Source organism: Furipterus horrens, unplaced genomic scaffold (genome assembly GCF_987537825.1).
Source record: "Furipterus horrens unplaced genomic scaffold, mFurHor1.1.pri manual_scaffold_2, whole genome shotgun sequence".
Taxonomy (NCBI): Eukaryota; Metazoa; Chordata; class Mammalia; order Chiroptera; family Furipteridae; genus Furipterus; species Furipterus horrens.
The window spans coordinates 32,006,165-32,031,787 of NW_028327172.1; the positions used below are offsets into that span (position 1 = coordinate 32,006,165).

Sequence of the window (25,623 nt, forward strand, 5' to 3'; positions counted from 1 at the left end):
GGAAGGGCACTGGACTGGGGAGTCAGGAGCCCAGGACTCCAGCATGAATGACCTTGGACATGTTATATCTCTCAGACATCAATTTCCTCCTGTACAAAGGAGAGGTTTTAAAACTACCATGCTAGTTAGATCAAAGATGGTAGGTACATGCATTCATTGAAATACTGTGTAGCTGTTAAAAAGAAAGAGGAAATGTTATGAACTGGTATGGAGAGACCTCCAAAATGCACGAAGTGAAAAAGAAAGGAACTAAAAAGTGTGTATAATAGGAGACCTTACATGTAAAACAAAGGGGGCAGGGGGACAAGGACAAAGACATTCGTATTTTCATGAAGGAGTCTAGAGGCCACCAGTGCTTGTTGGAGATGGCAGGGCTCGAGAGTGGAAGGGAGTCTCTTCATAGAGATGTTTAAACTGTGTTATTGTTCATGATTGAATTACCAATTCAAAAAAGAAGTATAAGAAAAGCTCCACCTCTGTCTTTACTTTTTTACAAACAGAAGAGCTGCAAAAGTGAGCTGTCATCTGTCTCAGCATCCCACCAATGCCAGGGGTCCCCAGGGCCCAGGAAGTAAATCCACAGCTTCCTTCCAAGGCCTGCTTCAGTATGGCTTAGCCAGGAAGTTCCTTCTTAGGTGTGACTTCATTTCCTTCTGAGGAGACCACCAGCACCGCTTGCCTAGTTCCATGTAGCTGTCAAGAGGTATCCTCAACTCACTTGGTTCACCAGATAAACCTGAGCCCTACATCCTCTCCTCCCAGAATTCAGAATGGTTTGGGATTATTCAGTGGGAGGCAAGCCCATTGGTCCTTGTAACCAGGCTGGGAAAGGGAGATATAAAGGGAAAAAGGGGCCAGAGAGAAGAGGCTTGCTGCCCGACTTCTCACCCTCTCCCATGCACCGTCATTGTCTGTTGTGTCCACCTGCCCGTCCCTTACACACATACACACACACACACACACATCTCTGCATCTCTCTCCTACTCCCTTCCTTGTCCTTTGTGGCCTCATTCTCTCCCTGTCCTCCCAGGTGAGTACCCACGCCTGCTGTCACCATGACAACCATTCACCACCAGCAGATGCTGCAGGAGCATGTGTCCATGTAGTTCTCCAGCTCCCACCCACGTGCAGACCTTCTCCCAGACAACCAAGATGGTGGGAGGCAAGTAGAATGCGGGGGACAGAGGAGGGCAGGAAGGGGCAGCTTTTCTTCCTCCACACCTACCTCCTGGGTGGCCTCAGTCTCTGTGACGACTGGGCCTCTGAAGAACCCAAGATACCAAGATCCACTCTCTCCCATCCTGTGCTTCTAATCTGTGCTTTGATAAAGCTTCAGCCAGCTGGATGTTCACCCATAGATCTGCTCTGCAGGAAAATAGCTTGGGAAAAATCCCTTACATGGCTCTGTGTGAGTGACTGATGAACTCTTAATTTCTTGAGCAGATCAGAGCCATAGATAAACACATGTATCTCCAATGGTAGAATTTCAGCATTGAGGAGGTTAGGGAGGTAGCTACCTTGACTACATATGAGTAATGCTGACACTGCTCCCCTTAAGAGATAGGAAATTTTGAGCTGCCAGTGTAGAGAGGATGAACAGAAAAACAAGTGACCTAAGCTTCCAGGCTCTCGTTCTTGGGGAACCAGGCCTGGGGGAGGGCAGATCCAGGGGAAAGCTGAGAAATGGTCTCAGAGCGGAACAGATTGTTTCAGTCATGTCTCTAGAGAAAAGTGATTAAAAGATGGCCAAGGGCCAGGATATTGAATATCCGTGCTCTTAGTCATTGCCCCTCCCTTGAAGTCCTAGGGAGGCTGTCCTTCTAAGTCCTCTGTGCACAGAGGTCAAAGCCAGATAAACATGCTCTATACCAGCCCCTCCTGCTCAGTGAGGCAGAGCAAATAGACGACTGGAACTTGAGACCAGAAGTTGCAATTTGAGTGATGACTGCATGTTAGAGCCATCTCAGTTGGGGGTGAGCAGGAGAGGAGCAAAAAGAAATAGCAATACCTGAATCTCACCCAGCTGTTAAACCAGGTGTGTGTTTGTTTCCAAAACCCTCCAGAGATTCTAATATGCAGCCAGGGTTTAAAACCACTGACCAACAGGGTCCAGACAGGGAACATAAATACGTGAAAAAAACTGAGGTGAATCAGAGAGGACACCCCCCATCTACAGCGGCAGCCATATTCACCTCCCACTGGTGGTTACCATATGGAAATACGAGAATCCACAAGTCTGAGTTTTTTTGTGCAATCTCACAATTGTTATATATAGGGCTACATTTTGTTTGTAGAGGTCAAACAAAACACCTGTGCAGGCCAGGTGCAGCCTGCACACTGCTTGTTTGAGACCTCTGATCACTATGTCACAGCAGGCCACAGGACTTCTTAACACATTTTTCTCTTCTCAGTCATTCAGATTAGTGGGATAATAAAGGCACCTTCTTCACTGGGTCACTGTAAGGATTAAATAAAATAATCTCTGAAATGTGCTTAGCATAGTTCCTGACATAAGAAAAGGACTCTGTGATTCAGAGCAATTGTTATTAACTCACTAGCCAAACAGATTTTGTGTAGTGTAGCTTATATTGAAAGAACAACTTTTTGTTTCCCAAATATAAACTTATATTAACACATTGAATATGATCTTTCAGATAATGAGATTCCCACATATAGTCGCACTGGACTGGGAATGCTTCTTGTCCCTCACTCGGGAATCACTACTGCAAGGCAATGAATGCTGAACCCACACAACGGCAGGCAGTAGGTCCACAGCAGAACTCAGCTAAGCTACCAGGCCTCCCAAGCAGGAGTAGGCCAGCCTCTCCTAATGCTACTGGGGGACTTCCAAGAGAGAAGCACAAAAGATCAAGAAATTCCGAAACACGCCTGACTGGTGTGGCTTAGTGGGTTGGGCATCCTTCTGCAAATTGAAAGGTCATTGGTTTGATTCCTGGTCAGGGCACGTGCCTGGATTGCAGGCCATGGCCCTGGCTAGGGCGCGCAAGAGGCAACCAATTGGCGTTTCTTTCCCACATCGATGGTTCTCTCCCTCTCTTTCTCCCTCCCTTCCCCTCTCTTTAAAAAATAAATAAATACATTTCCCAAAAGAAAAGTCTCCTTAAAAATAAAAAAAATTAAAAATAGGATTCAGGGCTTTGGTCCAAAAAGGGTGCTTGACTATTGAGGAATGGGAGAGATGTTGGCTCCCCCTGGTGGTGGTTGAAAATTGCCATAGTACAATACAACGACCCACGGACTCCAAGGGCCTCCTTTCTTGGCCAAAGCTGGTCCTGTCCACGCTGGCCTAAAGTGCCCCACCATCCCCCCAAGAAAAGACCAGCCCTCCAGTCCCAGGGTGAGCTCTGCCTGGAGCTCATCTGACCTCTAACCTGCCACTACAGAGGAAGTTGTGATGAGGAAGTTGTCGAGCACTGTGGAGTTCTTCAGTCTGGTGACCCAGAGTTCCAACATCCCTGAAGGCAAGAGCACCGCAGAGTTTGTGAAGAAGTCTCATCCAGTCACCACTTCCGAGGGTGTGTCATCCACACAATCATGTCTCCTCAGGCCCCTGGGTGCCTCCCTTTCTTCCCCAGTGTCCCAGACACCACACCACCACCACCACCACCACCACCGTCCCTTGATACACAAACACTGGCAGAGCCAGGCCAAGGGTCCCTCTCCTGCCTGGGCTGGGCTCAGATCCCTGGGAGGAGGCGGGGCCCAGGCAGCAGGTACAGCCTGGAGGCTAAAAGGTAAACCTGCGTCCTGTGCCCACTGCAGGGGATAAGGCTGTGTTCCGAGCCCAGGTGCAGGGAAACCCCAAACTCAACATCCCCTGGAAGAGGGAAAGCGGCATCCCCACCAAGGAGTCCGCCAAGATGTTCTATGACAGCATTTACAAGGAGCACGTGCTGAAGGTGCAGGGGCCTGAGCCTGAGATCCAGTCACCCATGAGGGCGGAAGCAGGGACCCCACCTCTCCCCAGGGCAAGCTGTGGGTCTTCTCACCCACAAGAGTCACAGCAAGACCCCAGAAATGGGAGATGGGAAGAGAGGCTATCATTGCCCTAGAGGAGGGGCAGGGTAAGAGAGTCTATTCAGGAGCTAGGTCTTTCCCAGAATGAGCAGAGGACCAGAATTAGGGGCTGTTCGACCCTCCACACATATACCCATCACTCAGCTCCACCCTCATCTTCCCAAATATACCCTCCTTTCCCACAGAAAGCCTCTTTGTGGACCCCTCCTCTGCCCCTTACTAATGACCTGACTCTGATCCAGCTGGAGCCACTGACTTCGGGTGACTCTGACAACTACAAGTGCATTGCAAGCAATGACCATGTAGATGCCATCTATATTGTGTCCTTGCTGGTGACAGAGGGTAGGCCATCCCCCTCCTCCTGGCATTTCTTCTTAAGGGCCAAACTCCCCTGCTCTGACCCTGTCACTCCCTCTGTCTTCAGGGCAAGATAAAAATGGATTTCAAAAAGATGTTGAAGAAGAGGTGAGGCTGGAAGGAGGCTCCTCTGCTCAGGGTGCTGTCCCCCCACCCTCCAGGCTAGAGCTTGTCGAAGGCTTTTCAACAGGGCTCTGATTACATGGTCTAGGCTCCAAGAGTCCATGGAGTGGGGAGGGGCATCTCAAGGTTAGGAGGGGCTTCCTCCATCTTTGGAGGGAGCTGCTGAGTCCAAGCTTAGCACCCACCTCCTCTCAGAACTCCCCCTGCTCCCAAGAAAAAGCAGAAGGTGACAGATAAGAAGATGCTGGAGATTTTGTCCAATGTGCCCAAGAAGGACTTTGAGAAAGTCTGCATGGAGTACGGTTTCACCGACTTCCGGGGGTTGCTCAAGAAGCTTAAAGGGATGAAAAAAGTAGAGGTGGAGGTCAGTGCCCATTGGGGACAGGGGTCTGTCTGCAGGATGGGCCCGGGTCTCGCCAAGCGTGCTGGTGCCTGTGTCTCCTGGCCCACACACACAGACTCCAAAGCATATATTCTCTACAGTGAAAGCGGGAAAGGAACTCAAGTCACCTTTCTTCTACCTCTCCTCTCTTCACGGCTCCCTAATATATGTGCATGAACTTGGATTCAGACAGACCTGGGTTCAAATCCCAGTTCTATCTACTGCCTTATTATCTATGTGAACTTGGATGTCTCTCTGAACCTCAGTTTCCTCAACTGCCAAATGAATATTATAATTTCCTCTTTCATTTGTTTTTGTGTTATTATTGTCATTCATTGACTCAACCAACTTGTCATTATTAAACATCTACATTGGAATTAGAAAATGTATGTAATGGGCCCGGGTCCATAGTGGCTGTCCTATGAATGATGGTGCTTTTCTCATGCCCTAGTATATCTGTCCCCCGCCCCCCCTAAATCTTCCAGTTGATCAGTGGCAGGAGGTAGGGGGAAATATGGCTCTCTAATCAGTCTAGTTGTTTCTCCCCACACCCTTGGGGGGGGTGGCTTCTCCAGGACTGGGGACACAGGCTGGACAGGCTTCAGGTGCCCCTGACACTGCCATTTTGTTATCACAATCTCTCAGGCCATCCGGATTCTGAAGCCCCTGGAAGATATAGAGACCAAGATTGACACCATGGTGACCTTTGACTGCATCATGGAGCTGAAGGATCCCAATACCAGGATGACATGGGTCAAGGTGGGGGAGCACCTAGTCGGGGCCCATGCTGGCAATATCATTTCCTCTCTGCACCCCCTCCCTTTGCAGACTCTCTCATTATCCATCAGCCATGTCCTCTCTTACACCCCATTGAATCTGCCTGGAAGTTGGGCTCTGTTCTTAGCTGTTCTACCACTTTGCTGTTTAATTTGAGATAGTTACTCTTCTCTCTCTATGCCTCAGTCTACCCATCTGAAAAGACAGGATTGGATGACCCTCAAAGTCACTGAAGATCTGTGCCCCTAACAGAAAGCATCTAATGACGTCATGCATATTAAGAGTTCAGACCTTAGGGAAGGCAGGGACCCTGGGTCCCACTGAGCCAGATGATGAGGCTGGAGAGATCTTAGGGGCCTCTAGGTGTGTGTTAGATCTTAGAAAGGTAGACACGGCACCTTCCAGCTCAGACTAGCCTTGGGGAATGGGGACTTCTGAAAGTATCCTAAACCACTTCGTCAACTTTTCTACCTGTTTCCTGAGGCAGGGTAGTGAACCATGGAGGATCCAGTACTCCCTGGGCAAGTATGATGTGAAGCAGGTGGACACCAAATTCATGCTGGTTATTACCAACGTGAACACGAACGATGCAGGCACCTACACCCTGAATGTGGGCGACAAGCAGATGAGTGCAGAGCTCAAGGTACTGGGTTTGAGTGTGGGCATCAGGGGGCACAAGGGGACATGGTGAGGGGCAGGGAGAGGAGTAGCCAGGGATGGGGTCCATGGGGATATGGAAGAGAGGACCGTGGGGCTTTGTAGGAAAGGACTGCATGGGAATGGGAGTTCATGGAGCAGAGAGACAAGTGCTATGGGCCAGTGTAGTAGAGTGGTTAAGAGCACAGTCTCTGGAATTAGACTACTGGGGCTTAAATCCCAGCTTCTGTCATTTGTGAGCTGTGTGACTTGGGGCAAGTTATTTAGCTTCTCTTTGCCTCCGTTTCCCCAACTGTAAAATGAGGAATAATAACAGAATCTACCTGTGTGGGAATTGGATGCCTTACTATGTTCCCATTGGGTAAAATAGTGCCTGGCACATATCTAAGACTACGCAGGTGCTTTTAAAATTGCTGTTAAGATCCTTGGGGGAGAGACCATATAAACACCATGAGAGGGGACGCCAGGATTTATGAGCAGAATGGAAGGAAGGATACCTTCCCCAACTATGGGCTGCAGAAGGCCAATGACATCTGGCTCTCCACGTCCCCTTCACCATCCCACTCCTCAAGAGAGACCAGGGCTGCAGTCCAATGACTACCCCTCCTACTTTTTGCTGCAGATGAGCCACTGAAGTTCCTGGGAGAGATGAAGCCCATGAAGGTGACAGAGTGCCAGACAGCTGTATTTGAGATCCACCTCTCCAAGAAAGTACCTGATTTTCTGTGGAAGTTCAATGGGAAGGAGCTGAAGAGGGATGAAAAGTATGCAATCAGTGTCCAAGGATGGTCTGACCCACACACTTAAGATTAAGGATGCCAGACTCAGTGACAGCGGCAAGTTCTCTGCCGAGGTGGGAACCTGGTACAGAAGGCCCAGATCACTATTGGCCATGAGTGGTTGAACCAGTTCTTGAGGGGTGGGCTTTATGCCACAGCAACCTCCATATGGGTAGTCATTCATCCACCCATTCATCCACCCACCCACCCATCCACCCATCCCCCTTCTCTTTGCAAGGCCCTGTGATGGGTCCTAGAAAGAGAAAGGGTTCACCTCTCCACTAACTCCTAGTCTGGTTGGAAAGGCACATGTGGAAATGGAATTAGAACAAAAGTTCTTAAGCAAGGAGTCAAGATACACCGGGGCCTTATTGTCAGCTGGGAAATAATGGGCTGAGAAATTATCAGACTTTATGGCTCTAATATCACATATTACATACAACACATTACTCCTAAATACTCACATTCTTATAACTTGCTTGGAGAATTGCACATGATGGTGGGTACACCAAGAGGCATGTCTCATGTGAACCACACTTGACACATGTGACATGGAATTATCATTATTGTGATGGAGGAAGACACAAAAGCTGTAGGAGGCTGAAGAAGAGGCACCACCTGGCAATGTCAGAAATAATATGATGAGGTGATGGCCAAGCTTTACCAAGAAGAATGAAAAGCAGCTCAGCTTTCAGAGAAGGGGGAAGAGGAGAGGACATTTTCAGTAGAGGGAATAGCATGCATAAAGACCCAGACACCAGAGAGACAATGCAATTATGGCTGGAGTTACAAGGGGGCATTTATCCCACTTTATATATGAGGAAAGTGAGACTTCAGAAAATGAATGCATTGCATACAGTCAGCTAACAAGTAAGGGGCTCTCCCTGCCACATGCCTCTATGGATCACATGTTGCATGCAAACACACTACATGTCACAAGTCCTTGTGTTTTCTGGGGCCAAAAAGAGGAGCAGGGCAGCATGTAGCTGCAGAAAAGCAGTAGGAGGTTGGGAGCAGGTCCAAGTGTTTATCTGTCCACAGGCATCCCCATCAAGTTTGTGAGCACCCTCAAGAATGTACGCATGAAAGAGAGGAGCCGGACATGCCTTGAGTGCGAGCTGACATCCAAGGCTCTGACACTGCGCTGGCAGAAGGACAGGCAGCTGCTGGAGCGTGGCACCAAGTACAGCATGAGCCATGAGGGCAAGTGGGCAGAGCTTACCATTGAGGATGCACAGCTCAGTGGCGGTGGCAAGTACACAGTGGTGGCCATGCAAAATGGGGACCCTACTGAATACTGCAGTACAGCCATGGCTACTGTGGAGGGTACTGACCAACCCCCTGATCCTAACAGTTCCCTATTCTGCACCCCTACTGACTCCAACCCTCCCCAGACCATGATCAATTTCTACCTCCCCTCTCTGACCACCCCAATCTCCCAAATTCTGACCACCTCTGACCTCCCAGACCCGGAACACCTCTACCTCCCAGACCAGTGATTTTCAACCAGTGTGTCGGAAGAATTTTTAAAACATGCAATACCCAACTATTTAGTCAGGGACACTGATCTCTTTTCCCTTAGATAGCCAAATTTTTTAAATGACAACAATAGCTATTCAGTGTAAATGAATCAAAACTACACCTGTTTTGTCAGATTGTCACAAAATATATGCTTTGGTGTGTTGCAGAATTTTATTAATTAGTTTATGTGTCCCATGAGATGAAAAAGGTTGAAAATCACTGTCCTGGACCCCAATCATCCCCTATCTCTTGAACTCTATCCAAAATCCCTTGACTTCCATCCTTTACTTCCAGCCTTTGACTGTCCCCAGCAACCGTGATCATCCCACACCCCTTGACCCTGACCAGCCCCTACTCACTAGCCCTGACCATTCCCCTGTGACCCTTACCACCCTCAATTCCCAATAACCCTGCGCATCCCACAGACCAGCAAAACCACAACTCAACATCCCAACTCCACAGACCACCTGTATCCCACCATCTATTCCCCTTCTTTGAGCATCCTAAGTGCCCGTTGACCACTCTATGATAATCAGCTACTCCCACCTCTCCATTAGTCACCTTCTATTCTTCCTGTCGCCATTTCCCAAAGCCACTGACTTTCCCCCAACCCCTCACATACTTACTCCAGTCCCCACACTGACCATTCCCCAATCGCCCAATGACCATTTCCAAACCTCCCGCTCATCATAAATGATTTTGACAGACGTGGCACACCTGCCCCTTCCCAAAGCCCCCCGACCCCTATCTCCCCAGAGCATCTGGCCACGGTGAAGAGCGGGATGTCTGACGTGCATGCGGCCACCGGCAGCCCGGCTGAGCTCTGCGTAGTACTGAACGACGAGAAGGTGGAGGGTGTGTGACTGAAGGAGGTTGGAGCAGGAGCTAGAGAAGGGGACTAAGGAGGAAAGGGTTCAGCGGACATACACTCGCACTCATGCCCACCCCATGCCCCCCAGATCACGGACTTGCCAGGAGTGCAGATCGTGAAGCAGGGTTCCGTGCACAAGCTCATCTTCCCCAACATGAGCCCCGAGCACAAGGGCAAGTACACATTCCGGGCCAAGGGCGCAGAGAGCGAAGCCTCGGTACTCATTGCAGGTAAGGTTGCCGCCCACCATAGATGAGCCCCAACCATGCGTGCCCCGCCCACATACTCATAGCTCCTCCTCCATCCTCGACTCATCCCCTATTTCTATTGGGCCACCCTTCCCTACCGTCCCTCCCTGCAGATCCTCCCACCATCAACCCCTCTGTTCTGGAGGCCCTCGCTGCACACTGCGTGATTGTGAAGGTGAGCCACACTGCAGACATCAAGGTTCCCTTCCAGGCAAAGCCACTTCCCAAAGTGACATGGTACAAGGACGGTATAGAGGTGGCAGAGGAGGAACACGTGTTTGTGGAGTGCAAGGAAGACCAGGCACTGCTCACCATTTCCAACTGCGTGCGGGAAGACAGCGGCCTTACCTTGCTCAAGCTCAAGAATGACCATGGGTCAGCCACAGCCACTCTGCACCTCTGCGTGCTGGGTGAGGGCAGGACCCTGGCTGGGCTGTGCTGAGGGCACCTGCTGCCCAGTGCTCAGGGTAGGAGGCAGACTGGAGACAGAGTTGGAGTTTGGGTTGAAAATGGGATTGGAGTGCTGGCTTTATAGCCGGAAGCCACACTTCCTAACTGGTAGCCCTGGGCAAATCAATTAATCTTCCTAAGTCTCAGTTTCTCTTGTGGAACAGGGTGATTTTTATTTTTTTAATATCTGTTTCAAGTGAATAAAGCACATAGTAGAGTGCATAGCACATAATGAACCTTCACATGTTACTTAAGTATTGTTATTGACTTGGAGATGAGGACATGGTTGGATATATGGTGGAGATGAGGTAAAAAAGAGGTGAGATTTTAGGGGTGAAAGTGAGGTTGGTTGGGAAGAGCATTGGGATTGGAAGTGAAAAAATGAAGGGATGTGATATAAGGCTGTGGATAAAAGGAGGTTGGAGAAAAAAATGGAATAAGGGTGGGTGGGAATGGGATTTGAGATGGGTCTGAACATAAAGTTAAGGAAATAAATGAGAAGCTGGCCTTAGTGAACTCATATTTAACATGCAACACACGCACACCATCACCACCACCTCCTCCTGCATCTCCATCAAACTGTGGGGTGGGAAGGTTTGAACTTGGGTTTGATTTAGCAGCAAGACTTAGCACCTTCTCTGTGCTCTCAGTCCTGAGGACACAGAGGTGAAGTATCCCCAGCAGTCCCTCAACACTAAAGGGACAGAAACTGGTAGATGTGTAATTATAACATAAAGCAGACTGTATTACCAGAGAACGCTGGAATTCTGGAAGCTCAGAAGAGGGAGAGATCTTGTCTGGAGAGGGATGAGGTGGGATCTGCCAAGGCCCCTCAGGTCTTCAGTCCACCCACTCCTAGGCAGACAGGAGTCTCAGGGAACAAGGATCAAACTCTTTGGACATATCTTAGGAGAGGCAGTGGACCCAGGGAAGGGCGAGGGATCCAGAAAGTTCAGAATCTAGCTATGTTTCAATCTGGCTAGACCTCTGACCCTTGGCTCCAAAGCCCCATTCTGACCCCATCTTCTATCCTCAGACCGCCCCAAGCCTCCCCAGGGCCGAGTGGAGTTCCTGGAGCTGTCAGGTAATAAATAGTGTGCACATGAAGTGGAAGGCCCCAAAGGACAATGGTGGGCAGCCTGCGACACAGTTCATAGTGGAATGGAGGGCAGTTGGCAAGAAGTCCTGGATTAAAATAGGTGATATGGACAGCAAAGTCACCAAGTTCTCCACCAACAAAGTGGAAGAGGGAAAAGCCTACCAGGTTCATATCCTAGCCATCAATTCGGAAGGAGTGAGCGACCCCTTGAAGACAGATGAAGTGTTTGCAGGAAATCCTATCAGTCAGTGAGATAGCCCCATGCTCAGTGGGGAACTCAGGGGTCAGGATGGGGCCTTTAGCCAGTGAGGAATGCTGATCTGGGGGGGAATTTCCTGGGGTCATTTCTCTAGCCACCCCATGAGACAGCTGGATTCCAGAGTAAGAGCCATGCACCATTTGGGGTAGGAATTCTCAACTTTCTCTGGTCAAATCACATGCACAACTTACTCCTATGTGTATACCCAAACTGTGCATGATTCCAGAAGCCTGACTCCACGTTTCCCTGTTCCAGAAATCATCCCGACACCAAGTGAGAGTGATGTTACTTTAGAGATAACCTTGAATCTATGCTGTTTTTTTCCAAAGAAAATCCTTGACAACATCTATATCTTAATTATGATTAGTAATTAAGTACTCTCTACACTTCTTCTTACTGATCTTCATGTCCTAATGTGTCAAGATAATACCTTGACAACTGGGACACTGAGGGTGACACAGGTTGGAAGGTTTAAGTTGGTGATTCTCAATCTTGGCTACACATTAGAATCAGCTAAGTCTTTTTTTAAAACACTTGTGCCTGGCCTCCACCCCAGGCCAATTAAATTAAAATATGGAGGTAGGACCTGGACACTAGTTATTTTTTTCTTCCCACTTCATATTAATATGCAACCAGAGTTGAGAATCACGGTTTTTTGAAAAATATCAGTTTACTTTCAATTACAGATGACATGCATCATTATATTAGTTTCAGGTGTATACCCAGTGACCAGACATTACACAACTCAGTGAGTGATCATCCCGATAAATCTCCTGCCCACCTGACACTATACATAACTATTAGACTACTATTGGCTATATATTGGTGAGCGGGGCTGCTCTGTCAGATCCGCGCTTCCTGTGGGTGAACCGGGCTGCCCAGTCACATCTGCACTGGCGTGTGGGTGGTAAGTGGGGTTGCGCGGTCACGTCAGCGCTGACGTGTGGGTTAGCAGGACCCCGCTGTCACATCCGCGCTGGCTCCTGGGTGAACGGGGCTGCCCCGTCAAGTTCGTGCTTGTTTGTGGTAAGCGGGGTTGCGCAGTCACGTCCGAGCTGGCGTGTGTGTTAACGGGGCCCCGCTGTCACATCCACGCTGGCGCCTGGGTGAGCAGGGCTACCCGGTCGCGTCCGAGCTGGCGTGTGGGTGAGCGGGGCCGCTCTGTCAGATCCGCGCTTCCTGTGGGTGAACCAGGCTGCCCAGTCACATCGGCACTGGCGTGTGGGTGGTAAGTGGGGTTGCGCGGTCACGTCCGCGCTGGCGTGTGTGTTAGCGGGGCCTCGCTGTCACATCCGCGCTGGCGCCTGGGTGAGCGGGGCTACCCGGTCATGTCAGCGCTGGCGGTCACCTCTGCGCTGGGGTGTGGGTGAGCGGGGCCCCACTGTCATATCAGCGCTGGCGCCAGAGTGAGCGGGGCGGTGCGGTCACGTTTGTGCTGGCATTTGGGTGAGCGGGGACCCGCTGTCACGTCCGCGCTGGCGGCGTCGTGCGCGGGTCTAGCCGCGCGCTCAAGTCCGCGCTTGCGTCCGTATGAGCGGGGCCTCACGGTCATGTCCGAGCTGGCGTGTGGGTGAGCGGGGCTGCTCTGTCAGATCCGCGCTTTCTGTGGGTGAACCGGGCTGCCCAGTCACATCTGCACTGGCGTGTGGGTGGTAAGAGGGGTTGCGCGGTCACGTCAGCGCTGATGTGTGGGTTAGCGGGACCCCGCTGTCACATCGGCGCTGGCGCCTGGGTGAGCGGGGCTGCCCGGTCAAGTTCGTGCTTGCTTGTGGTAAGCGGGCTTGCGCGGTCACGTCGGCGCTGGCGTGTGGGTTAGCGGGGCCCCGCTGTCACATCCACGCTGGCGCCTGGGTGAGCAGGGATACCCGGTTATGTCAGCGCTGGCGTGTGGGGCAGCGGTGCCGGGGAATCACGTCCGGGCTGGCGCCTGGGTGAGCGGTGCTGTGAGGTCACGTCTGCGCTGGCGTTTGGGTGAGCGGGGCCCCGCTGTCACATCCGCGCTGGCGCCTGGGTGAGCGGGGCTGCCGGGTCGAGTTTGCGCTTGCTGGTGGTAAGCTGGGTAGCGTGGTCACGTCCGCGCTGGCGTGTGTGTTATTGGGGCCCCGCTGTCACATCAGCGCGGGCGCCTGGGTGAGCAGGGCTACCCGGTCATGTCAGCGCTGGCGTGCGGGGCAGCGGTGCCAGGGAATCACGTCCGCGCTGGCGCCTGGGTTAGCGGTGCTATGCGGTCACGTCTGCGCTGGGGTGTGGGTGAGCGGGGACCCGCTGTCATATCAGCGCTGGCGCCAGAGTGAGCGGGGCGGTGCGGTCACGTTTATGCTGGCATTTGGGTGAGCGGGGATCCGCTGTCACGTCCGCGCTGGCGTGTGTGTGAGCGGGTCTGGGGAATCACGTCCGCGGTGGCATTTCCGTTAGCAAGGCCGCGCGGCCACATCCGCGCTGGCGTCGTCGTGAGCGGGTCTGGCCGCGCGCTCAAGTCCCCGCTCACGTCCGCATGAGCGGGGCCTCACGGTCACGTCCGAGCTGTCGTGTGGGTGAGCGGGGCTGTTCTGTCAGATCCGCGCTTCCTGTGGGTGAACCGGGCTGCCCAGTCACATCTGCACTGGCGTGTGGGTGGTAAGCGGGGTTGCGCGGTCACTTCCGCGCTGGCGTGTGTGTTAGCGGGGCCCCGCTGTCACATCCACGCTGGCGCCTGGGTGAGCAGGGCTACCCGGTCACGTCAGCGCTGGCGTGTGGGTTAGCGGGGCCCCACTGTCACATCCACGCTGGCGCCTGGGTGAGCAGGGCTACCCGGTCACGTCCGCGCTGGCGTGTGTGTTAGCGGGGCCCCGCTGTCACATCCGAGCTGGCGCCTGGGTGAGCAGGGATACCCGGTTATGTCAGCGCTGGCGTGTGGGGCAGCGGTGCCGGGGAATCACGTCCGGGCTGGCGCCTGGGTGAGCGGTGCTGTGCGGTCACGTCTACGCTGGCGTTTGGGTGAGCGGGGCCCCGCTGTCACATCCGCGCGGGCGCCTGGGTGAGCGGGGCTGGCGGGTAGAGTTCGCGCTTGCTTGTGGTAAGCGGGGTAGCGCGGTCACGTCCGCTCTGGCGTGTGTGTTATTGGGGCCCCGCTGTCACATCAGCGCTGGCGCCTGGGTGAGCAGGGCTACCCGGTCATGTCAGCGCTGGCGTGCGGGGCAGCGGTGCCGGGGAATCACGTCCGCGCTGGCGCCTGGGTTAGCGGTGATATGCGGTTACGTCTGCGCTGGCGTGTGGGTGAGCGGGGACCCGCTGTCATATCAGCGCTGGCGCCAGAGTGAGCGGGGCGGGGCGGTCACGTTTGTGCTGGCATTTGGGTGAGCGGGGACCCGCTGTCACGTCCGCGCTGGCGTGTGTGTGAGCGGGTCTGGGGAATCACGTCCGCGGTGGCATTTCCGTTAGCAAGGCCGCGCGGCCACATCCGCGCTGGCGTCGTCGTGCGCGGGTCTAGCCGCGGGCTCAAGTCCGCGCTTGCGTCCGCATGAGCGGGGCCTCACGGTCATGTCCGAGCTGGCGTGTGGGTGAGCGGGGCTGCTCTGTCAGATCCGCGCTTCCTGTGGGTGAACCGGGCTGCCCAGTCACATCTGCACTGGCGTGTGGGTGGTAAGTGGGGTTGCGCGGTCACGTCAGCGCTGATGTGTGGGTTAGCGGGACCCCGCTGTCACATCCGCGCTGGCGCCTGGGTGAGCAGGGCTACCCGGTCGCGTCCGAGCTGGCGTGTGGGTGAGCGGGGCCGCTCTGTCAGATCCGCGCTTCCTGTGGGTGAACCAGGCTGCCCAGTCACATCTGCACTGGCGTGTGGGTGGTAAGTGGGGTTGCGCGGTCACGTCAGCGCTGATGTGTGGGTTAGCGGGACCCCGCTGTCACATCCGCGCTGGCGCCTGGGTGAGCAGGGCTACCCGGTCGCGTCCGAGCTGGCGTGTCGGTGAGCGGGGCCGCTCTGTCAGATCCGCGCTTCCTGTGGGTGAACCAGGCTGCCCAGTCACATCGGCACTGGCGTGTGGGTGGTAAGTGGGGTTGCACGGTCACGTCCGCGCTGGCGTGTGTGTTAGCGGGGCCCCGCTGTCACATCCGAGCTGGCGCCTGGGTGAGCAGGGATACCCGGTTATGTCAGCGCTGGCGTGTGGGGCAGCGGTGCCGGGGAATCACGTCCGGGCTGGCGCCTGGGTGAGCGGTGCTGTGCGGTCACGTCTACGCTGGCGTGTGGGTTAGCGGGGCCCCGCTGTCACATCCGCGCTGGCGCCTGAGTGAGAAGGGCTACCCGGTCACATCCGCGCTGGCGTGTGGGTTAGCGGGGCCCCGCTGTCACATCTGCGCTGGCGCCTGGGTAAGCAGGGCTACCCGGTCATGTCAGCGCTGGCGGTCACCTCTGCGCTGGGGTGTGGGTGAGCGGGGCCCCACTGTCATATCAGCGCTGGCGCCAGAGTGAGCGGGGCGGGGCGGTCACGTTTGTGCTGGCATTTGGGTGAGCGGGGACCCGCTGTCACGTCCGCGCCGGCGTGTGAGTGAGCGGGTCTGGGGAATCACGTCCGCCGTGGCATTTCCGTTAGCAAGGCCGCGCGGCCACATCCGCGCTGGCGTCGTCGTGAGCGGGTCTGGCCGCGCGCTCAAGTCCCCGCTCACGTCCGCATGAGCGGGGCCTCACGGTCACGTCCGAGCTGTCGTGTGGGTGAGCGGGGCTGTTCTGTCAGATCCGCGCTTCCTGTGGGTGAACCGGGCTGCCCAGTCACATCTGCACTGGCGTGTGGGTGGTAAGCGGGGTTGCGCGGTCACTTCCGCGCTGGCGTGTGTGTTAGCGGGGCCCCGCTGTCACATCCACGCTGGCGCCTGGGTGAGCAGGGCTACCCGGTCACGTCAGCGCTGGCGTGTGGGTTAGCGGGGCCCCACTGTCACATCCACGCTGGCGCCTGGGTGAGCAGGGCTACCCGGTCACGTCCGCGCTGGCGTGTGTGTTAGCGGGGCCCCGCTGTCACATCCGAGCTGGCGCCTGGGTGAGCAGGGATACCCGGTTATGTCAGCGCTGGCGTGTGGGGCAGCGGTGCCGGGGAATCACGTCCGCGCTGGCGCCTGGGTTAGCGGTGCTATGCGGTCACGTCTGCGCTGGGGTGTGGGTGAGCGGGGACCCGCTGTCATATCAGCGCTGGCGCCAGAGTGAGCGGGGCGGTGCGGTCACGTTTATGCTGGCATTTGGGTGAGCGGTGATCCGCTGTCACGTCCGCGCTGGCGTGTGTGTGAGCGGGTCTGGGGAATCACGTCCGCGGTGGCATTTCCGTTAGCAAGGCCGCGCGGCCACATCCGCGCTGGCGTCGTCGTGAGCGGGTCTGGCCGCGCGCTCAAGTCCCCGCTCACGTCCGCATGAGCGGGGCCTCACGGTCACGTCCGAGCTGTCGTGTGGGTGAGCGGGGCTGTTCTGTCAGATCCGCGCTTCCTGTGGGTGAACCGGGCTGCCCAGTCACATCTGCACTGGCGTGTGGGTGGTAAGCGGGGTTGCGCGGTCACTTCCGCGCTGGCGTGTGTGTTAGCGGGGCCCCGCTGTCACATCCACGCTGGCGCCTGGGTGAGCAGGGCTACCCGGTCACGTCAGCGCTGGCGTGTGGGTTAGCGGGGCCCCACTGTCACATCCACGCTGGCGCCTGGGTGAGCAGGGCTACCCGGTCACGTCCGCGCTGGCGTGTGTGTTAGCGGGGCCCCGCTGTCACATCCGAGCTGGCGCCTGGGTGAGCAGGGATACCCGGTTATGTCAGCGCTGGCGTGTGGGGCAGCGGTGCCGGGGAATCACGTCCGGGCTGGCGCCTGGGTGAGCGGTGCTGTGCGGTCACGTCTACGCTGGCGTTTGGGTGAGCGGGGCCCCGCTGTCACATCCGCGCTGGCGCCTGAGTGAGAAGGGCTACCCGGTCACATCCGCGCTGGCGTGTGGGTTAGCGGGGCCCCGCTGTCACATCCGCGCTGGCGCCTGGGTAAGCAGGGCTACCCGGTCATGTCAGCGCTGGCGGTCACCTCTGCGCTGGGGTGTGGGTGAGCGGGGCCCCACTGTCATATCAGCGCTGGCGCCAGAGTGAGCGGGGCGGGGCGGTCACGTTTGTGCTGGCATTTGGGTGAGCGGGGACCCGCTGTCACGTCCGCGCTGGCGTGTGAGTGAGCGGGTCTGGGGAATCACGTCCGCCGTGGCATTTCCGTTGGCAAGGCCGCGCGGCCACATTCGCGCTGGCATCGTCGTGCGCGGGTCTAGCCGCACGCTCAAGTCCGCGCTTGTGTCCGCATGAGCGGGGCCTCACGGTCACGTCCGCGCTGGCGTGTGTGTTATTGGGGCCCCGCTGTCACATCAGCGCGGGCGCCTGGGTGAGCAGGGCTACCCGGTCATGTCAGCGCTGGTGTGCGGGGCAGCGGTGCCGGGGAATCACGTCCGCGCTGGCGCCTGGGTTAGCGGTGCTATGCGGTCACGTCTGCGCTGGCGTGTGGGTGAGCGGGGACCCGCTGTCATATCAGCGCTGGCGCCAGAGTGAGCTGGGCGGTGTGGTCACGTTTATGCTGGCATTTGGGTGAGCGGGGATCCGCTGTCACGTCCGCGCTGGCGTGTGTGTGAGCGGGTCTGCGGAATCACGTCCGCGGTGACATTACCGTTAGCAAGGCGCGGCCACATCCGCGCTGGCGTTGTCGTGAGCGGTCAGTCCTTCTCGGTCAAGGCCAGCCACAGCCTGCCCATGCCCCGGATAGTTTCAGGAGATAGAATTTCTCTCTTGAACTCTCGCAGCTGGTACTGCAGCTATGGATGTGCTTCTCGCTCTATTGCACAGACTGAGCCTCCCAGATTCTGCATATTTTCCCAAGCCTCTCCCAGTTAGGGTTAGGGGTTCCCTGTGTGGAACCAGGGCCCCTCACTCAAGGAGGGCTGGGAGCTACTTAGCTGCATTTTCTGTCCGTTCTGTCTTTTGCTGCAGGCACCTCATGTAGGTTATTTCCCCTCTCATTTACTGGAAAGTGTAGAGCATTCTCTGTACTCCTTGGCTTCAAAAATTCATACCAGTTAAAATTCCATTGAGTATTCAGATCACTTGTCAGAAGATCAGCTGAAAATCCATTCTGGGGGCGCCAGCAAGTGGGCTCAGCTTCTGATTACTCATCCGCCATCTTCTCCCCACCTGAAGTACAAACTTTTAAATGTTGATGAAATCCAGTTTATTTCTTTTTTCTTTTGTTATTTGTGCTTTTGATGTCATATCTAAGAAACCATTGCCTAGTTCAAAATTACAAAGATTTATGCCTATGTTTTCTTCCAAGAGTTGTCTCGTTCTAGCACTTACGTTTAGGTCTTTGATCCATTTTTTATTTAATTTTTGTATATGGTATCAGATAAGGATCCAACTTTCTTGCATGTGGATATCCAGTTGTATTAAGACTATTTGTTTAAAAAAAAAAAGAAAAGAAAACTATTATTTCCACCATTGAATGATCTGGTGTCACCTTAAAAAATCAGCTGGCCATAGATGTGAGAGTTTATTCTGAATTCTCAATTTTGTTCTATTGTTCTATTTGTCTATCCTTATGCTGGAATCATACTATCTTAGTTATTTTACTTTTGTAATAAATTTTGAAGTCAGAAAGCATAAGCCTATCTCCATTCTTTTTGTTTCAATATTGTTTGGATTATTCAAGTTCCCTTCAATTTCTGTATGAAATTTAGGATCACTTTGCCATTTTCTGCAAAGTAGCTAGCTGTGATTTTGATAAGGACTGCACTGAATTTGTAGATCAATTTTGGAATCTTACCATCTTAAAACATTAAGTTTTTCAATCCATGAACATAGGATATTTTCCTATTTATTTGGGTCTTGCTTATTTTCTTTCCACTATGCTATATAGTTTTTAGAATATAAGTTTTGCACTTCTTTTGTTTAATTTCTATGTGCATACTATTCTTTTTTTTTTTGCCCTGGCTGGTTTGGCTCAGTGGATTGAGCGTCGGCCTGCGAGCTAAGTGTCGCTGGTTCGATCTTCCAGTCAGGGCACATCAGAGAAGGAAAACTCTGACTCCAAAAAACCTCCGCTGCCTTGCGGCATACCTCTTCAGGGGAAAGGCTAAGGGAGTAAACCCCGACAGAAAATCCGGAGCCGGAGTCCCTAAGGCGGTTTGACGTTGTAGTCAACACCGGCAACTCCTGCGGCGCACCTGAAGCCAAGCTGTATTGACTCCATCTTTCCCTTGGACCCTTCAGCTGCGAAGAGAGGGGGGGTCTGCTGCTTGGGCAACAGCAGACCCTCCATATCACCCTGCCCAGGCTCTGTAGCTTCAGCTTCACTGGAGAGGACACTCCAGCGTCATCGCAAGATGTCGATTCAACACTGGAGGAGACAGATACCGTGTCACTCCCGAGTCGGACTGCACAGCCTTTCTCGGCGGTGCAGATAGACTCTTAAGAAGCTACACCATCGTCTCTCGAGACGGACGGCTGCCGACGACGACGACTATTGGCTATATTCCATATGCTGTACTTTACATCACCATGACTACTATTCTTTAACAACCAATTTGTACTTTTTAATCTCTTACTTTTTTCGTCCATCCCTGAACCCTGCTCCCATCTGGCAACCATCAAAATGTTCTCTGTGTCTATGAGTCTGTTTCCGTTCTGCTTGTTTATTTTGCTTTTCAGATTAAATTCTTGACAGATATGTTTTTGTTGCCATTTTATTGTTTATATATTTTTATCTTCTTCTTCTTTTTACTTCCCACTTCATATTAATGTGCAACCAGAATTAGGAATCATGGATTTAAGTTTTTTTCAAGGAGGGGGCCAGAGGTCAGCTTGGGGGTGGGCAATGGTCTATGTGCCTCTCTCCTAACCTCTGCCCTCTCTCCATCCCCTATAGAGGCCCCTGGTCTTGCCTCCCAGCCTCAAGTGACTGAGGTGACCAAAGAGGCCATGACCATCACATGAAATGCCCCCAACCAGGATGGGGGAGCCCCCGTGGAGGGCTACATTGTGGAATGGAGGAAGAAAGGCAGTAACCTGTGGGTGCCAGCCAACAAGGACCCCATCCGGGGTAGGTTCCTAGGGACAGAGGCCCAGGAGGAACTAAGGGAGGCCTTGTTGGATGGACCATGTACCCCTGCTGCTCTGAACATACACCCTCCCCCAACTCATTTGGGAATTTTAACAGGATCCCACTTCCCCCTCTTCCAAGTCCTTTTCCCTTGTGGATCTCCTGGCCTCATGATCCCTCAAATTCCCATTTCAGGCACCAAGTGCACCATGCATTGTCTCCTGGAGGATACAGAGTATGAATACCGAGTTATAGCTGTGAATAAGGCAGGCCCCAGACATCCCAGTATGCCGTCCAACTCAGTGGTGGCCAAAGACCCTGTCGGTGAGCTTGGAGCTGCCAGGCCCTAATGCATAGTGGAATTAGCTCGTTCACAATAGAGAGAGAGGGTTTCTTCTCTAGAAAATTCTAACAGGGCAGTAGGGGTGGTATCAAAGGGTCTTCGCTTTCTGGGAGCTGCCAGCCTACTGGAGGAACAGACGTCAGACACATAAGAAAGCCAGCAAATAAAGACCAAGAACCAGGGACAGTCAAAAGATGGGTTGGAAAAAAATAGAAATGTGGTTGAGGATGGAGCAGGGGTGCTTGGTAGATGGTTGGGAGGGTGCTGGGTTTAGGAGTTGAGGTGGGGGTTCTGCATGTGAATGGAGTGGTGGAAATAGATGGGGTTAAAGGTTAGGGTTTTGAATATAGAGGGGTTGGATGTGTAGAATATGTTGAATTTCGAGGATATTGACTTCAAGGGTGTAAGTGTTGAATCAGTGAGATAACTGAAGTTGGAGCTCATTGAGTGTGCAAGGTCAGGTATTGAGGGAAGGGTGTTAACTGGGGGAGCTGGAGCTAGAAGTTGTGAAGTTAGGTTTCAGGGCTGGAGTGCGGGGCCTGGAAGGGGTTGAGTGGAGATGAGTTTGGGGGCTGACTGGATGTGTCTTGAACCCCAGGACCCCCAGGCCTGGTGCAGGGCCTGCGCGTGTCTGATTCCTCCAAATCTCGCATCGCCCTGGCCTGGCAGGAGCCTGAAGAGGGTGATCCTCCCTCCGACTACATCCTGGAGGTGCGGGCAGAAGACAGCAAGGAGTGATCCAAGTGCACAAAGATCCCCATCTCAGGCACCTGCTACACAGTGGGAGGCCTCACTGAGGGGCAGAAGTACTTCTTCCGAATCCAGGCTGTCAATGAGGCTGGGGTTGGGGAGCCTGTGGAGCTGCATGAGGGGGTCCTGGCCATGCCACCACCAGGTGAGGGCACAGAGGGCTGGGGCTTTAGGCCCCAATGTCCTAGCTCCTGAGCTAATTCCACTATGCATTAGGGCCTGGCAGCTCCTCTCTGGGACCTCACTTCACAGAAGAAACTTGGATCATGCTGCAATAAAGAAAAAGTCATCCAGACTTATTGTGCATGGACAGAGCCAGGGGTGACCCCAGGGGCTCCCTAAACACACACACACACACATACACACACACACCGAGTCATTATGTGCCAAGTAGTATCCAGTGTGCATCTAAGTGTGAGGGATATAGAAACAAACAAGACACTGGACCTGCCCTCAAGGGTCTTACATACTATTAGAGGGGGACAGATGAGAAAAAAATGTGTCGTAGTGACGCAGAGCTGTTAGATATCTGTATGGCCTATAACAGAGGCTGGGAGAGGCTTTGGAGGGGAGGCTTGAGTCTTCTGGAAGGAGAGGTCCATGCCCCAACTTCTCTTTCCTCAGTCTCAGCTGCCCCCAAGTTTGACCTCAGTGCCCGGCTGAAGAGTCACATGGTGGTTCGTGCGGGGACAGCCCTCTGCATCCATGCTGCCTTCTCCATGAGTCATTCCTGACCCTGGCCCCAGATGCCCACCATTTAGCCAAGATGGCTGCTGTAGCTCTTATAGTTTCTGCTTCTGACTCTGCCCCTTGCCAGACGCCTGACACTAGAGCCTGGCAGGAGGCTCCTCAGCACTGGGGGAGGGTCTGACTCCAAATACCACCTGCATGACATCTGGTGCCATCTCCTATCACTACAGGGCTCACCGCCACCCAACATGATCTGGCAGAAAGATGGCATCCCCACCAAGGGCAGGGAAACCATCACCAAGAGCAAAAACCACTCCCAGGTCCTCATCAACAGCACCAAGCACTTCAACTCGGGGGTGTATCACATCTTGCTCCAGAATGAGTTTGGAGAGGCACACTATGACATCCATGTATGAGTGGCAGGTATGACAGTGGGCAGAGGCCTCAGGGAGCATCACTGCACACTCCAAAATATAGATCCCACTACTGCTTGAGCTCCTACCACTAAAAAGTCATGCTTCAAAGTAGTGCAGGCTTCTTTGTTGCCTCAAAGTAAGACTTATCAGCCTTTGCTTTAATGAGGAGGGTTATTTCAGCTTTTTTTCCATCCTGAAGCCCCAGAGGCATTGAACTAGGACCAAGCCCTTATTTCAGTTTCTGCAATCATCTCTGGTGAGCTTCAGGACATATGCAGAGTAGGACCAATAAAAAAGAGTAAAGAATGAGTGACAGGGAGGAGAAACAGATGAAGATAATTCATTAAAAATTGGGGCAACCTCTTACAGAGGATTGGAAGCTTTAAAGCCCTAAGCTCCCAAGGAATGAAGGGATGAACTTCTATTGAACAGTTACTACATGCCAGGCACTTTACCCAACAATTATCCGATAGTTATTGTTAGCCCTACTTTGCAAATGAGGAATTGGGTCTCAGAAAAATAAGTAATTTGCCAAGTTCACGGGGCTAGTAAGTGGCAGAGCTACACTTCAGAAACATCTTTCTGACTCCAAGACATCTGCTACCTAAGACTCAAAGGCCTTGGCAGGTGCCTGGGGTGGGGGCTCCCCGGTATGATTGATGGACCCTCTGACCGTTTCAGATTTTCCAAGGCCACCCACAAACCTACAGCTGTTTGAGGAGGTTCCCAGCATGGTGACTGACCTGGAACCATAGCCCAGACATGCAGGAGGATGGTGAGGCCCACTATGTCATCCTGAAACGGGATGCCAACTCTGCCACCTGGTTCACAGCAGCAGAGCACGCCTTCAGCAACAAGTACACAGTGACAGGGTTGCTTCCTGGCAGGAAGTACTACTTCCAAGTGTTGGCCTGGAATGAAATTGGTGACAGTGATCTGCTGGACTCCAAGGATACTTGGCTCATCAACAAGAGCAAGAGTGAGTCAGGGTATTTGGGGGTTCAGGTTCCATCTAAGATCTCTGATGCTGGAAATGACATAAGAGTTGCAAGGGGTACCCAGGATTTGAGGTAAAACCAGAGAACCATTGAGGTGAGAAGGTGAATGTTGGGAAGATGAGCAGAGAAGTGAAGGTCAGGAAGCCTAGGGGAGAATTTGCAGCCCTCAGTGACCCTCTACAAGGGTGACATTAACATCACAGCCAACTCCAAGTTCTGGTACAACTCTACCAGCGGCATGTGCACAATTGTCACCCCCACATGCACACTCAAGGACAGCGGCGAGTACAGCGTGCTAATGGAGGATGAGCTGGGCAAGGACCGCAGCAGCTGCAGGCTCACCGTCTATGGTGAGAGGGCTGTGGGACCAGCCGGGGTGGGGTTGGGGGTGGGAGATAGGTTGCTTCCCATCTGGGGCAGAGGCACAAAATGGTGGTCTTGTGGGTTGTGGATGCCCTTCCTATGGCTGGCAACATGTTTTATTTAATCTGCCATCAGGTGGTGTAAACATTGGCCATAGTTGGTGCCAGTCTCCACCCTCAATATCATTTGTTACGTTCCTGGCCGCTGCAGACCAGGGAGTTTGCAAACCCTCAGATCAGTTTGCAACCCTTGGTAAGCCTAGACTTGCCTGGAAAAAGACACTGAACAGGCCTAAAACAGACTCACCAATCACAATCTCTCTGGCAGGGTCATGGAAGGAATCTTTATGTTACAAATTTTTGCAAGTGATTCAAGATTGAAAACTACTGATCTAGGATAAGGGCAGATGGGAGGCACAAGTGAGGGGAGGACCGAAGGAAGCTAACTAGTGGAGACCCTCCCTCCACACACATGTGCCATGTTTCTGCTCACACATACACATGTAGGGAAATATTTTATTCCTTCCTACACAGTCTACTGTCTTCACAGCTACACAGCTAGTAGCATGAACACTCTAAAAGCAAAACTTACCTGCCTTGTTCCCTCTTGTGAAACCCCCTCCTGGCTTTCCCATGTACTCCCTAGGACATTCCGCTGGTGTCCAGTCTCCATGGTTACAGACATTTTTCATCCTGTTATAGATGCCTTTCCTTGGGGGAAGAACCATGTCCTGTTGCTCCGTCTCTCAAGTCAGCTAAGTGCCTGGCACACTGGGGTGATGCCTTCAGAGTGGCTGCTGAACTGTGTGACAAAACTAGAGCAGGGAAGACACCGTGGGAGATATCTAGCTTTCATACCACAGCTGGAGAGATTTCTAACAACTCAATTCTGGTTGTAAGCACATGCACCCACGACCCTGGCTCCACCACGAACCAGCCATGTGACCTTGGCAAGCCACTCTGCACCTATTTTCTCATCTACTTCTTAGGCTTAAATGAGATAGTGCATGAAAGTGCCTGGCACAATGCCTGGCAAATATTAAGTGCTGAATAACTGACAGCTCATGGCTACACAATTCAGCTGACCTTGGGAGACTGGAGCTGGGGCCCAGCCCCAGGGAAGAATTGAGAGTCCCAGGCAGGGTCCCAACCCGTGGTTCCTGCACATTAACTGCAAGTCCAGCAATGTAGTTTCCCTTGCCTTTGACATCACTAAACTAACAAACACTTGCTTTGCTCTTTCAGACAAAGATGACAAGTCAATTCTCGCATCAATCATCGAGAGTCTGCAGAAGAAAGCAAAGCACCTTATGTGAGCTCCAGCCCAGTCCGGGCATCAGGATGCTGTGATGTGGGGCCTCTTGGCCTGTCCTCTGTGTGGCCCCAGTAAGTGAAGCCCAGTTTGCGCTCTGGTGCTTGTCAATGTAAACATTCAGTGAAGGA

The 25,623-nt window shown here is 53.2% G+C and overlaps 1 protein-coding gene across 1 annotated transcript; it reads left to right on the top strand.

Moving 5' to 3' along the window:
* The first annotated feature begins 1,055 nt into the window (after nt 1–1,055).
* IGSF22 (immunoglobulin superfamily member 22) lies at nt 1,056–25,496 on the top strand. Its single transcript, XM_090263270.1, is given in 27 exon segments — nt 1,056–1,117; nt 1,119–1,162; nt 3,405–3,536; nt 3,784–3,920; nt 4,281–4,387; nt 4,471–4,503; nt 4,714–4,882; nt 5,546–5,659; nt 6,165–6,327; nt 6,957–7,107; nt 7,109–7,185; nt 7,188–7,226; nt 8,155–8,439; nt 9,391–9,506; nt 9,594–9,735; nt 9,867–10,163; nt 11,240–11,289; nt 11,291–11,546; nt 20,448–20,621; nt 20,817–20,945; nt 21,563–21,859; nt 22,345–22,432; nt 22,634–22,827; nt 23,502–23,559; nt 23,561–23,920; nt 23,963–24,168; nt 25,426–25,496. Coding segments are annotated over 27 exon segments (3,951 nt in total).
* Nucleotides 25,497–25,623: the final 127 nt, after the last annotated feature.